This window comes from Ornithorhynchus anatinus, chromosome X2 (assembly GCF_004115215.2).
Source record: "Ornithorhynchus anatinus isolate Pmale09 chromosome X2, mOrnAna1.pri.v4, whole genome shotgun sequence".
NCBI lineage: Eukaryota > Metazoa > Chordata > Mammalia > Monotremata > Ornithorhynchidae > Ornithorhynchus > Ornithorhynchus anatinus.
In genome coordinates, this window is record NC_041750.1 from 25,175,618 (window position 1) to 25,190,042 (window position 14,425).

The 14,425-nt window shown below is 46.8% G+C and overlaps 1 protein-coding gene across 2 annotated transcripts in view; it reads left to right on the plus strand.

Annotated features, from left to right (window-relative positions):
- STMND1 (stathmin domain containing 1) overlaps window positions 1-14,105 on the plus strand; it is a 112,432-nt gene extending 98,327 nt beyond the window's left edge. For both annotated transcript variants that reach the window (XM_039910549.1, XM_039910550.1), the window contains 4 exons: window positions 3,130-3,268; window positions 8,936-9,087; window positions 11,060-11,191; window positions 13,581-14,105. In XM_039910549.1, coding sequence (XP_039766483.1) covers window positions 3,220-3,268; window positions 8,936-9,087; window positions 11,060-11,191; window positions 13,581-13,850 — 603 coding nt within the window. In that variant the 5' untranslated portion in view covers window positions 3,130-3,219 and the 3' untranslated portion in view covers window positions 13,851-14,105. The remainder of the gene's footprint in view (window positions 1-3,129; window positions 3,269-8,935; window positions 9,088-11,059; window positions 11,192-13,580) is intronic.
- The last annotated feature ends 320 nt before the right edge of the window (window positions 14,106-14,425 follow it).

A 14,425-nucleotide genomic window follows, 5' to 3' on the forward strand; every position in this document is an offset into this window, starting at 1 on the left:
CACTTAATGGATACCATAAAAAAAAGAACCTGGGTTGGAGGGGGGTTCCCTTTTTCCAGAGGCTTAGTGTTCCCTTCCCGAGACCTTGGGAACACAGTAGCTATCGACTGAATGAATGACTGGGTTCGTTTTCACGCCCCACACCTGGCTGAGCCCGTCAGTAATTGGTATTAATTGAGGGCTTATTATGTGCAGAGCACTTTACCAAGCACTTGGGAGAGTACACTATAACAATAAACAGACCCATTTCCTGCCACCTGAACCGCTAACCGGATGCCCCCATGGGTTTCTTTCTGAGGGGGCAGAGTCACTAAAGCCGCTTTCCGGACTGGACTCCCAGCCTCATTCGGTCTACAGCAAGGCCTGAGGGTCTGTGGAGTAGTCCCTTGAATGCACAGTTCAAAGCTGACCCCCATCACTGGATTTTATCATGCACTGAAGGGATCAAACAGCCTGATTGCTGTTCAATTCTAATTGTCCTCCAATTGACACAAAATTAATTGGTCTTGGTGAGGGGTGGAGGGAGAAGGGTTAAATTAGGCTGTGGTGGGGAGGCCGGGGAAGAGGGCGCGGCTCGGTGGCCCGCCGGACCCTGCAGAGACCGGGACCGACAGGCCCTCCCCATCAAAGCTCGTCCTCGAGACCCTAAGCTCGTTGTGGGCAGGGAATGTGCCCACACATTGTTCTAATGTCCTCTCCCAAGCGCTTAGGACAGTGCTCTGCACACAGTAAGTGCTCAGTAAACAGGATCGACCAGATGACCGACTGCCAAGGATCCCGCGGCCGAGCTCTGAGGCCACGGGTCCGACTCTGGACGGCTCCTCTGTTGGTAGCAACGGCCCAGGGCCTCGGCGACAGTCCTCTAGGAAGTTGGGAAGCTGCAGGCAGAGAGCTGGGCCCAGGGTGCGGCTGCCGTGGGGCCGGAAGGGTCGGGGGGCTTGGACGCGGCCTTTGAACCCGAAGGCAGCCAAAGCAGCCAAGTTGGAGGGCCCCCTCCATGGGCTGCGGAGCTTCTCAGTTAGCCAGGGAGCCACGGCCCCTCCCGGAATCCAGGAAGGGCTGGGAAGAGGACCCCAAGGTAACTCCGATTCTTCCGTGCCAGAATCTTCTCCCCAGAATCTTTCAAATCCTCATGTCTGACAATTACTGCCCCCCCCCCCAAAGCCTTATCGAAGGCACCTTGCTTCCTCCTTTCCTCTTCTCCCACTCCCTTCTGCATCGCCCTGACTTGCTCCCTTTATTCATCTCCGCTCTCAGCCCCGCAGCACTTGTGTCCATATCTACAATTTATTTTTATTCATGTCTATCTCCCCCTCTAGACTGTAAGCTCATTTTTGGCAAGGAATGTGTGTCCGTTGATTGTTATATTCTACTTTCCCAAGTGCTCAGTACAGCGCTTTGCACACGTTATGTGCTCAAATCATACAATCTTATGCATGAAATCCTGTGCCTGCTGCATTTGGGGTTTCTAGGGTATGCACTGGGACTCCGGAGCTGAGGGCTGGGGGAGTGGGCCATTTTGTTTGTGTTTTTATCTTTTTGTTTGTTTTTTATGGTATTTGTTTAGGGCTTACTATATGCCAGGCACTGTTCTAAGCGCTGGGGTAGATACAAAGTAATCACGTTGGACACAGTCCCTGACCCACAGGGGGCTCACAGTCTTAATCCCCATTTTACAGATGAGGGAACTGAGGGGCAGAGAAGTGAAATGACGTGCCCAAGGTTACACAGCAGACAGGTGGCCGAGCTGGGATTAGAACCCAGGTCCTTCTGACTCCCAGGCCCTTGCTCTATCCACTAAGCCATGCTACTTCTCTAACCTCTGGCTGAAACAGGGTGCTGCTCTTAAAAACTGTCAAGGATCCTTTACCATGTGCTGCGCCTATGTTCACTTAGTCCTATTAACTTGTTCTCTGTTCCCCAATTTCTCAATGCAGTGTCTTAGTCCGTCAGTCAGTGGTATTTATTGAGTGCCTACTGCATGCAAAATGCTTTACTACACACTTAGGAGATTACGATAGAGTACCCCGCGTGGCTCAGTGGAAAGAGCACGGGCTTTGGAGTCGGGGCTCATGAGTTCGAATCCCAGGTCTGCCGCTTGTCGGCTGTGTGACTGTGGGCAAGTCACTTAACTTCTCTGTGCCTCAGTTCCCTCATCTGTAAAATGGGGATTAAGACTGTGAGCCCCATGTGGGACAACCTGATTCCCCTATGTCTACCCCAGTGCTTAGAACAGTGCTCGGCACATAGTAAGCGCTTAACAAATACCAACATTATTATTATTATTATTACCCAAGGAGTAAGATTCCTCCACAGGAAACGCTATCATCACCTACTTTCACCCCTGGCACTGTGAGGATGGGATTTAACTTGGCATCTCCCATCAAGTCCTTCTCATCCCTGCCCAAATCTGGGGCATGTGCGGAGCTACGAGAAGAAGCCGTTTTGGAATTGCGCCTGATGTGTAGGAAAGCATCTGGAAATCGCCTCTGTGTGAAAAATATGTTTTTATTACATGAATAACTGAGAAGCCGCCCGAGAGATTTTGCACCAAAAAAATACGCGTGCGATGGGAGAACGAGCCTGGTAACCTCGAGGGAGATAGAGGTAGAGACAGAGATACCCCTCTTGAGAGAAAGAGAGGTACAGAGACATCCCTCCTGGGAGGGACAGAGGTAGAGACAGAGATACCCCTCTTGAGAGGGACAGAGGTAGAGATTATTTTGCGTCTACCCCAGTGCTTAGAACAAATACCACAATTGTTATTATGATTAGAACACTTACCGTGTGCAGAGCACTGTACTAAGCTCTTGGGACAGTACAGTAGAGTTGGTAGAAACCATCCCTTCCCTCAAGGAGCTTACAATCTAGTGGAGGAGACGGACATTAAAATAAATTTCAGATAAGGAAAAGCGGCAGAATATAAGGGTAGGTATACGGTGGGATTGTCATATCTACTTCAGCGCTTAGTACAATGTTTTGACACTTAAAAAGTGTTTAATAAAAGCATTACTACTACTCTAGTAATACTAATAATGGTAATTATTTTCAAAAAGCCGCATCCTAAAGTTGCCCCGTGTAGGAAACGGCCTCTTTTCTTGAAACAGTTCCCTGCTGGTTCTCTCCCAGGTTGTATCTGGCCCGGAAGTGAGCATTCCTTTTCAGGATGAGTCAGAAGCCTCCAGAGATCCCGCGAGCAGTGGTGTGGGATGGAAAGGGATGGCCTGGAACAGCTGCCCTGTGACTGAGCACCACCGAATCAACGCAGGTACAGAACAACCAGATCTGACCACCTAAAGTGAGTTAACTGCAGTTAATTTTAAGTGTTGCGGCTGAAGTGAGAAGCAGGGAGGCCTAGTGGAAAGAGCCCGGGCTTGGGACCCAGCTCTGCCAATTGATTGCTGTGTGACCTTGGGCAAGTCGCTCAACTTCTCTGTGGCTCAGTTTCTTCGACTGTTAAAAGAGGATCAAATCCTCCTCCCTCCAGTTAAGACTGGGAGCTCCAGTTGGGACAGGGACTGTGTCCAACCTGATAAGCCTGTAACTACCCCAGTGCTTAGAACAGTGCTTGGCATATAATGAATGTTCATGAAAAAAATGAATAATGAAATTTTTCCCCACTGGGACTGGGGTTGTGTGGTTGTTCCCAGTGGTGTTAGGGGCTTTATGCTGCCAGGGGTACAACCCCAATCCCTCCAGCCTTCGGATGTAACTTCTTTTGACGACTGCTCAGGTCTGAAGAAATAATAGTTGGTAGCTAGAAGCCTTTCTGGTTGCATGCTAATTAAGTTATTTAAATGAACATTTTCTTTTTGCCTTTTTATAAACAGAGAGGAGTAAATCTCCATTGGAGACTCCTTTTAGGTTGCCATAGAGTGACAAAATATCCCAAAGTAAACAACAAACTTTCAGTCAGCTGGAAGCTCCATGTGAGACAGGGACCGTGTCATCTTGTATCCATCCCAAAGCTTAGTTCAGTGCTTGGCACCTAGTAAGCGCTTAACAAATACCATTAGGAAACAAAAAATCAGTAGTGGGTGCCAACCTTCCACAATGTTGAAAAAAAAGTCAAGATTCCCTTGTTGGCCAACTCCATTAGCAACACATCATTGGACCAGCTGCTGCAAATTAAATAAGGTTCCCTCTGGACCAGACGCCGAGGATAGCTATCCTCGATAGTGGAAGGGAGATGTCCACCGGTCAGAGAGAATCTGACCTCTGACACCGATTGACTGTCCAGTTGGAGGTCATCTCTGAGCTCTGTCCAAAGTGCGGTCCTAATGGAAAGGCTCCAGATTTGAGGCTTGGGCACCCTGGTTTCTAGTCCTGATCTTGCTGCTGATCTGCTGAGTGACCTTGGTCATGTTCCTAACCTCTCTGGGCCTCCGTTTTTTTCATCTGGGCAATGATGACGATAATACCTGCCTCTACCTCTCAAGGAAGTCGTGAGAACCAAATGAGGTCAAATGCCTTGAAAAAAAAATGCAAGTGCTATGTGAATTTCAAGTTATTACTGTTGTTTACTGTTATTAGAGATCCCTCACTGGAAGCCTCCTCCAGTATCCATGAATCAATCAATCTTTCAGCCGTATTTTTTGAGCACTTACCGTGTGAAGGACATTGAACTAAAGGCTTGGGAGAGCACAATACACAATAAGAGTTGGTAGGAACATTCCCTGCCCACAAGGAGCTCACCTTCTAGAAGGGGAAGCAGACATTAAAATAAATTAGGGATTTGTACATACATTACATATGCATGAACAGAATCAGTCTCCAATCGGATTTGATACCCACTCTTTTGGTCAATGGGGGTCTTCTCTCTCAATGCTGGAGGTGTTCCCTGGTGCAGAGAGTTTTGTAAGGAGGCCCTGATGACCCGTGGAACTTTTATCCTCCCTGACCCCTCTTTTGGGGATGGAAAAGGTAGGTGGCCAGCCCCATCTTGTCAGTGATGGTTTGATCAGTTCTTGACCAGTCTCCCCATCTAGACTGTAAGCTCGCTGTGGGCAGAGAACGTGTCTACCAACTCTGTGGCATCGTACTCTCCTGATCGCTCGGTACGCTCAATTAATAGGATTGATTGATCGATCGAACTGTCTTTGACAACTGTCGGTTGATGGATGGATGAGTCAATGCCTATCGTTTTTGGATGGGCGGTGGTGTAGCTTGACTTGATTCTTCCTCTTTAAAAAAAAAATATTTTGAAAAAAGAAATTTACATTGTTTAAACTCTTCAAAATCTATGTGGCTCTTAAAAAAAACACAGTCAAAATATCAGCTTCAAATTTCACACAGAAGGACTAATTAAGTCCTAGTATATGTGTTATTTAGAAATGACTTGCAATCCAATCCTGCGGCATAATTTCCCCTATCTTTAATTACCCACATCTACTGGCATGAGAAATTGTATTTAATCCCTTCATGAGTAACTTGAAATTGAACTTGACTGATCCCGGACAGATGTCCTCCGTGTTACCTCTGGTTTAGGCTATCATCTCTTTTTTTTGCTATTCCTATTTGTCCCGGATGACACAAAACTTAGCTCCCTTTCCCCCACTAGATTATAAGGTCCTTTTGGGCAGGGACTCTGTCTACTTTATACTACCGTGCTCTACACCCAATAAGCACTCCATAAATATCACTGGTTGATTGAACTAGGAAAAGATGCACTTTTAGATTGGACTATGCTTTTGTCCTGAAACTTTGGCACTATAATAATAATAATAAACGGTTACTGGGAAGCACTAGGAAATATGCAATTTACAGATTGTCAGATCTGACACAATCCCTGTCCCTCACAAGCCTCGCTGTCCATTTTATCCCAATTTTATCGATGAGGAAACTGAGGCCCAGAGAGGCTTTTACCTTCACCTCCTTGGGACTAGTGAAGTAGCAGGTGTGGGAGGGAAAGGATGGTGCAGATTCATTCATTCATCCAATCATATTTATTGAGAGCTTACTGTGTGCAGAGCGCTCTAGGAAGCCCTTGGGAGAGAATAATAGAACAGTAAACAGACAAATGCCCTGCCCACAACGAGCTTAGAGTCTAGAGGGGGAGACAAACATTAATAGAAAGAAATAAAACCCTCTGGTCCCCTTGGATAACCCTTCATTCATCTCCATCACCAGCATTCTTAGCACCCTGGGATGTGTGCTGGGCCAACGTGTGTGACTTTTCTCTGTGTTGACTCATTCATGGGCAGAGAGCGTATCTGCTAATTCTGTTGTTCTCTCATTAGCCCTTAGAATAGTGCCCTGTCCATCGTAAATGCTCAATAAATACCATAGATTGATTGATTGGCTGCTACTGACCACTGAAAGTGAAGCATCTTACTCAACAGCCTAGACGACCCTGCACATCTGCATTCTGCGTTTTCTGCTGGTCGTCAGATGGGCTGGGGATATTTTGCAATTTTGAGAAGCAATATCGCCTAGTGGAGAGAGCAAGGGCCTGGGAGTCAGATGGAACTGGATTCTAATCCCAGCTCCTCCAATAGCCTGCTGGGTGACCCTGGGCAAGTCACTTTACTTCTCTGTGCCTCAGTTTCTTCAACTGTAAAATGGGAATAGCTGTTCTCCCTCCTACTTAACCTGTGAGCCCCATCTAGGACAGAGATTGTGTTTGACCTAATTAACTTGTACCTATCCCAGCACTTAGAAGAGTGTTTGCCATATAGTAAGTGCTTAACAAACACCATTAAAAAAAAAATTCCTTCATTCAGCAATTAAGTGCCAATGAGGTGCAGAACACACAGAATAGTTCTGGGGAACCGCAGACTGGAGGATCGATTAGACTCTGTCTCTGACCCAAACAGGGGTTTACAATCTGAAAGTCAGACCAGAATCAACATCGGTGACTGTAAGCTCTTTGAAGAAAGGGAACATGTCTACCAACTTGATTATATCATACTCTCACAAGTACTTGGTACAGTGCTCTGCACACAGTGCGCACTGAGTAAATACGACTGATTGATCCATGGAGTAGGTGGGCACATAAATAAACGGGTCAGGTCGAGGCAGGAAGAAAGAGTATTGGGAAAGCCTGGCAAGCTAGTTAAGGTTGACCTTGTCTCCCGCTCTGCTCTAGTGAGAGAGTACAGTGAATTTTCCGGTTTCTTTCCTTTCTTCCTTAACTAATTATAAGAAAAACACGATGGCCGTCTCCCAAGGGAAAGTAACTCTACGTGCCAGGGGGCAGCCAGTATGGCTCAAAGCTGGCTGCATCTCCAACTGCCGTATGGCCGAACTGAAGACTTGGCAGGCGGAGCTAAAGGGAGTCCTCATGACAGTCATTCAAATAGACTGAGATGTCTTGTGGTGTTCCAGGCGCCTCTAATTACTGTAACCTGGGCAACTGGCTCTTCGAGATGTAAACAAAACCTTCTAATGGACTCAGAAGCAGAGGATTTGTTCACGTCTGAATTGTGAATGGGCTGAAAGTGTCTCGCTGGTAATTAGAAAAACAATTGCTGAAGAAGGTGTTATAAGGAAGGCAGTGTCATTATTCACGATCCCTTACAAGGGGCCAGTAAAGATGGCCGCCCAAGACTCCTGACCACCTTCAGGTAGAGGCAATCTCAGGTTTGGGGTGGCGGGTATCTTTTCCACAGTCGAGCAGGACTTCAGTCTTCCTGACCAGTAAAGCTAAGGATTTTTTTCCACAGAATCCCCGCCAAGCGGAGATAGGACAAATCCTGCAGAATTGCTCCTCGGCAGAATTTCCGACAGCTCGGTTCTTGGTGCCCTGTGAAATATCATCCCGGAGAACTGAAATTAAATCGCAATGGACCGAAATAAATGAGCAGAGTAAATATTGAAAGAAAGCTTCAAAATATACCTCATTTGCAAGTTCAGATGATTTTTGGAAGGTCTCTTCTCTATCTGGGCAAATTACAAAGGGATCTTTGAGAAGCAAAGCCGAGAAGCAGCATGGCCTAATGCATAGAATACGGGCCTGGGTGTCAGAAAGACCTGGATTTTGATCCTGGCACCGTCACTTGTCTGCTCTTTGACCTTAGGGAAGTCATTTAATTTCTCAGTTCCTTCATCTGTTAAAGAGGGATTAGATTAAAACTGTGAACCCCATGTGGGACGTGGACTGTGTCCAACCTGATTAGCTTTTATCTAATCCAGCGCCTAGTACAGTGCCTGGCGCAGAGTTAGCGCTTAAGAAATACCGTAAAAAACAAAAAGTGTCTTTCTAGTGGTCTCTAACGCCACTCACGAAAGATTGGTGGGTGACATGGAAATCTAATTCTGATCTGGTCCAGAGACTCTTTCTTCCTAATGTAGATTGAGCAGATGGTGTAATTGTAAACTCAGGATTGCAAAACTAGAAATGTCTTGGCAACATCACGCTGTTTATCATTTGTATCCAAAGCAGAGAAACCAAACTGCGACTCAGAAGGGTTTACCAGAAGAATTGCTTATTCTTAGTAGCAGTCGAGTTTCATAATTAGTGCAGGCAATACTGTGCATAGGACCAAGTGTTGTTATAACAATAAAGTAGAACAGAGCGGCACTTGAGAGGTTGGTTGTTTTTTTTAATAAGGGGCTATGAAATAGAGGATGCATTGTGTTAATTAGTCCCTTCACTCTGATCGTTTGGGAAATCTGAACCAGCTCAAAGGGATCTTTAAAAACAGAATTACCAAGTTACCACATGATGTGTTTAACTGCAACATTAGAGCTAAGAGGGAATTGACACCAGCGAAGTTAGACATTGTTCTTTTTGGTTTTAGCGTCAGTAACAATCAATCAATCAATAAGTCAATTGTATTTATTCAGTACTCACCGTCTGCAGAGCACTGTGCTAAGCATTTGGAAGAGTGCAGCAAAACTGAGTTAGTGGACACGTTCCCGGCCCACAACAAGCTTACAGTCTCCACACTTGTTCATTTTTTTTCTGGCATTTTGTTGGTTTGTCTTTTTCAAGATCCGGCAATCGGCAGATTAATCTCGAAGCCACAGCCCCTGCAGAGATGGGAGAGGCAGACCTCATCAGACATCCTGGAGGAACTCATTGTTCAAGGAATAATCCAGGGTCGGAGTCAAGCATCACGAAACAGAGGCGCCGAAGACGTCACGGCAAGTCCCCTGCAATGATTTAAAGCATCGGCTAATCGATCGGTGGTATTTATCGAGCACTTACTGTGTGCAGAGCACTGGGGAAGGTACAGTGCAACAGAATTGGTAGGCACATTCCCTCTCCACAAGGAGCTCACAGGCTAGAAGAGCCCGGGCTTGGGAGTCAGAGGGTCGTGGGTTCTAATCCCGGCTCTGCCACTTCTCAGCTGTATGACTTTGATTCATTAACCAGGGATGTATCTACTAACTCTGTTATACTCTCCCAAGAGCTTAGCAGTGCTCTGCAAATAGTAAGCTCTCAATGAATACCACCGATTTATTGATTGATGAAGTATCCAGTCCATACTTCATTCTGCTGCCCAGATCATTTTTCTACAAAAGCGTTCAGGTCATGTTACCCGAGTCTTCAGGAAACTTTAGGCTTTGCCCATCCACCTCCTCATCAAACAAAAACTCCTCACTATTGGCTTTTAAGCACTCCATCACCTTGCCCCCTTCTACCTCACCTCGCTATTCCCCTACTACAATCCGGTCCACATACTTCATTCCTCTAATGCTAATCTTCTCACTGTGCCTCGATCTCGCCTAACTCGCCACCGACCCCTCGCCCACGTCCTGGCTCTGGTCCGGAAATAATAATAATAATAATAATAATGTTGGTATTTGTTAAGCGCTTACTATGTGCCGAGCACTGTTCTAAGCGCTGGGGTAGACACAGGGGAATCAGGTTGTCCCACGTGGGGCTCAAAGTCTTAATCCCCATTTTACAGATGAGGTAACTGAGGCACCGAGAAGTTAAGTGACTTGCCCAAAGTCACACAGCTGACAAGTGGTAGAGCCGGGGTTCGAACCCATGACCTCTGACTCCAAAGCCCGTGCTCTTTCCAGTGAGCCACGCTGCTTCTCTTCGGAAAGCCCTCCCTCCTCAAATCCGACAGACAATCACTCTCCCGTGCTTCAGAGCCTTATTGAGGACACACCTCCTCCAGGAGGCCTTACCTAAGCCCCCCTTTTCTCTTCTCCCACACCCTTCTGTATGGCCTAGACTTGCTCCCCCCGTTCTTCTCCCCTCCCAGCTGCACAGCCCTTATGTACATTTCTGTAGTTTATTTTTTTCTGTTAAAGTCTGTCTCTCCTACTCTGGACTGTAAACTCGTTGTGGGCTGGGAATATAATAATAAGCAGCGTGGCTCAGTGGAAAGAGCACGGGCTTTGGAGTCAGGGCTCATGAGTTCGAATCCCAGCTCTGCCACTTGTCGGCTGTGTGACTGTGGGCAAGTCACTTAACTTCTCTGTGCCTCAGTTCCCTCATCTGTAAAATGGGGGTTAAGACTGTGAGCCCCACGTGGGACAACCCGATTCCCCTATGTCTACCCCAGCGCTTAGAACAGTGCTCGGCACATAGTAAGCGCTTAACAAATACCAACATTATTAATAACGGTGGTATTTGTTAAGCGCTTACTATGTGCAGAGCACTGCTCTAAGTGCCGGGGGAGATACAGGGTCATCAGGTTGTCCCACGTGAGGCTCACAGTCTTCAACCCCATTTGACAGATGAGGTAACTGAGGCACAGAGAAGTTAAATGACTTGCCCGCAGTCACACAGCTGACAAGTGGCAGAGTCGGGATTCGAACCCTTGACCTCTGACTCCCAAACCCAGGCTCTTTCCACTGAGCCGCACTGAATATGTATGTTGTTGTGTTGTACTTTCCCAAGCATTTAGTACAGTGTTCTGCATACAGAAGCATTCAGTAAATACAATTGAATGAATAAAGGATGATAATGATGGTGCTGTAGGAGGCAGCAGAATAGAAGCAGGTTTTCTCACCGCTAAATCAGAAGTGTCTCCTGTGTGCAGCTTAGCTGGAGAATCCCGCGATTCAGCGATCAGGGTGTGGGCCCGTGTGGGTGTATGATTCCTCTCTCTTTCCTTCCCTTCCGCATGTTCACAGTCAAGGTCTGTTTCTCCAGGGAAACAACATGGAGGAACCACTCCGGAAGCCCCCAGCTAAACTAAAGAAACTCAAGGCCGAGAAGCAAGACCACAGCTCCGCAGTCAGTGTTCTGGAGAAGGAAATGAAGGGTGCCGAAGAGAGGTGGAAGGTAACACCGTGATTTTTGTATGACAAGGGTAGTTGATGGAGCTGCTAGAATAGTTTCCCCTTTGAACTTGAACTTTGAATTGTTGACCTTTTAAGAGAAATCCAGAATTTGGGGGGGGGGGGGGGGAGGTCTAGCGTCTAATGGGCGGATGTTTTTATATCAGCGAGGGATTTCACATTTTTTTAGTGGTTTGGGTCTGGCCTGTGGGAAAGGAGTAAAGCCATGAAGTGGTTGTTTCGTGGGTTTCAAGCGGTACAATTTCAACAAGCAAAATACCACTCTCCTAGGCAAAACACTGGGAGTTTTTCTTTATGTGTGAATCCACAGAGGCTGGATACAAACAAGAATCCTGAACTTGGGAATTTGAAGTCTAAGGAGGCAAACAACCTTGTGCCAAAACATTTCAACAGAAAGTTAAAGTAGGCCCCCATCCAACTAAGGCAGTGCTTTGACAGGGGTTGTCTTAAATTTGGCAAGAGGGGCCACCAGCTTAGTAGGAGTAATTGTCAGTCAATCCTATTTATTCATTATTGATTACTGTGTGCAGAGCACTGTATTAAGCGCTTGGGAGAGTACAGTATAACAGACACATGGTATTTATTGAGAACCTACAAAATGCAGTGCGCAGAACTAAGCATTTGGGAAATGCTTACAAGAATTACGACAAACACTCCCTTCCCACAAGATGCTGGCATTCTAACCAGCTTAATCCTCAGTGGTATTCATTCAATCATATTTACTGAGTGCTTACTGGGTGCAGAGCACTGTACTAAGTGCCAGGGAGAGTACAATATAACAATAAATGGACACATTCCCTGCCCACGGTGGGCTTTTATGCTTACAACCTAGAGATACAGCAAGATTCTCCTACTCTGTTATATTGTACTCTTGCAAATGATTAGGTTTTTTTTAATAGTATTTGTTAAGTGTTTACGATGAGCCAAGCACTGTTTTAAGTGCTGGGGAAGATACAAGTTAATGAGGTTAGTCACAGTCCCTGTCCCACTTGGGGCTCACAGTCTAAGTAATAAATACGATTGAATGAATGAGGGAGTAGGATTTAATTTACAGATGGGGTAACTGAGGCACAGAGAAGTGAAGCAACCTGCCCAAGGTCACACAGCAGCGTGGAAGCAGCGTGGCTCAGTGGAAAGAGCATGGGCTTTGGAGTCAGGGCTCATGAGTTCGAATCCCAGCTCTGCCACTTGTCGGCTGTGTGACTGTGGGCAAGTCACTTAACTTCTCTGTGCCTCAGTTCCCTCATCTGTAAAATGGGGATTAAGACTGTGAGCCCCACGTGGGACAACCTGATTCCCCTATGTCTACCCCAGCGCTTAGAACAGTGCTCGGCACATAGTAAGCGCTTAACAAATACCAACAACACAGCAGACACGTGGCCGAGTCAGGATTCAAATCCAGGTCCTCTGACTCCCAGGCCTGTGCTCTTTCCATTAGGCTATGCTGATTAGTACAGTTCTCTGCACATAGTAAATGCTCAATAAATATTATTGATTGATTGATGGATGAAGGTTGTCCCGTGCCACACTGATTGCCCAGCCATCTGTGTCCTCTCTGGCCTCCTCCAGAAGCAGTTTGCTGGCCCATGAGGATGCCTACAGGACCAAGCCCCTTCCAATCAATCAATCAATAAATGTTATTGAACTGTGAGTCCTATTCGGGCGAGGGACTGTGTCCAATCTAATCACCCAGTGTTTAGTATTGTACCTGGCACAGAGTGAGCACTTGACAAATGCCAACATTATTGATTAGACCGTGAGCCTGTCAGTGGGCAGGGATTGTCTCTATCTTTTGCCGAATTGTACATTCCAAGCGCTTAGTACAGTGTTCTGCACATAGTAAGCGCTCAATAAATACTAATGAATGAAGAAAAAAGAAAAAAAAAATTGAATGCTTATTGCGTGCACAACACCGACCAAACACTAGGGATGGAGTTGGTAGACTTGTTCCCTGTCTGCAAAGAGCTTACAGTTTAAGGGCGAATTCTCCTGGGGAATCCAGGAGCCCCTCAAGGGACCTGGGAGCTAAGGAAAAAAGAGTTACCCCAACAATCACAGTCGGGACGGATCCTCCTGTGGTTAGCAATGGACGAGCCTGGCACTGCAGCCAGAGGGCTCCAGGTTAGACAAAACACCCTGTCGAAAGGGTGGTGAGTCACTGGAACAGAAGCGGAGTTGACGTATTCTCCCCTCGTTGGCAGCAGTCTTTCTAGTGTGCTTTTAATGTGCCCCAGCCTGGAGGCAGAGGGATTGATCCGATGGCCTCTCAAGGTCCTTTCCTCTATTCCTCAGTAAACTGGAGCCGTGGTCGCCTCCCCATCTCTCCTGTTCCCATTTCACAGAGGGGCACTCCATTCTCCTGTCACTTACAGACCCAAGAAGAAGGGTCCAAGAGAAGACTGAAGAGGGACAGACTTTGGGCTCCCATTGACTTTTGGGCCCCCATTGACTTGGGCAAGATGGATTCTCCAGCCACAGAAGGGCACCAAGCTTTAAGTACTCAGACCGTCCTGGAAGAAGACAATCGTTTGCACGGTGGAGGATGTGCACTTGAAAGTGATGAGACAAATTATGAGGCTGAGGGGTTTTGCGTTCTGGAGTCTGACGTATCTTTCAACTGCTCAAATGACACAACCTTCTGAACTAATATCTCTTCAAGCCCGGGTTACCCTGTCCTTGTTGTCTGGGTGTCGTTGTCTAGCCTCAGGCAGAGCCTTGGGCTGGGTGGGCAGCTGGGCTGACCCAGGTCACCATTCCTTCCTCCTGCTCTTAACTTATCCCCCCAGTTTAAAAGGGTCTGGCTCTGGCTTTCATTGTTTATGCAACTGGAATAATAATGTTGGTATTTGTTAAGCGCCTACTATGTGCCAAGCACTGTTCTAAGCCCTGGGGTAGATACAAGGTAATCAGGTTGTCCCATGTGGGGCTCACAGTCTTAATCCCCATTTTACAGATGAGGTAACTGAGGCACAGAGAAGTTAAGTGGCTCGCCCAAAGTCACGCAGCTGACAAGTGGCAGAGCAGCGGGACTGGAAGCAGAGCTAGAACACAGACCCGGGAGTCAGAAGGAACTGGGTTGTAATCCTGGCTCTTCCACTTGTCTGCTGCGTGACCTTGGACCGGTCACTTTACTTTTCTGGGTCTCAGTTACCTCATCTGTAAAATGGGGATTGAGAATGTGAGCCCCGTGAAGGACACGGACTGTGTCTAACCTGAT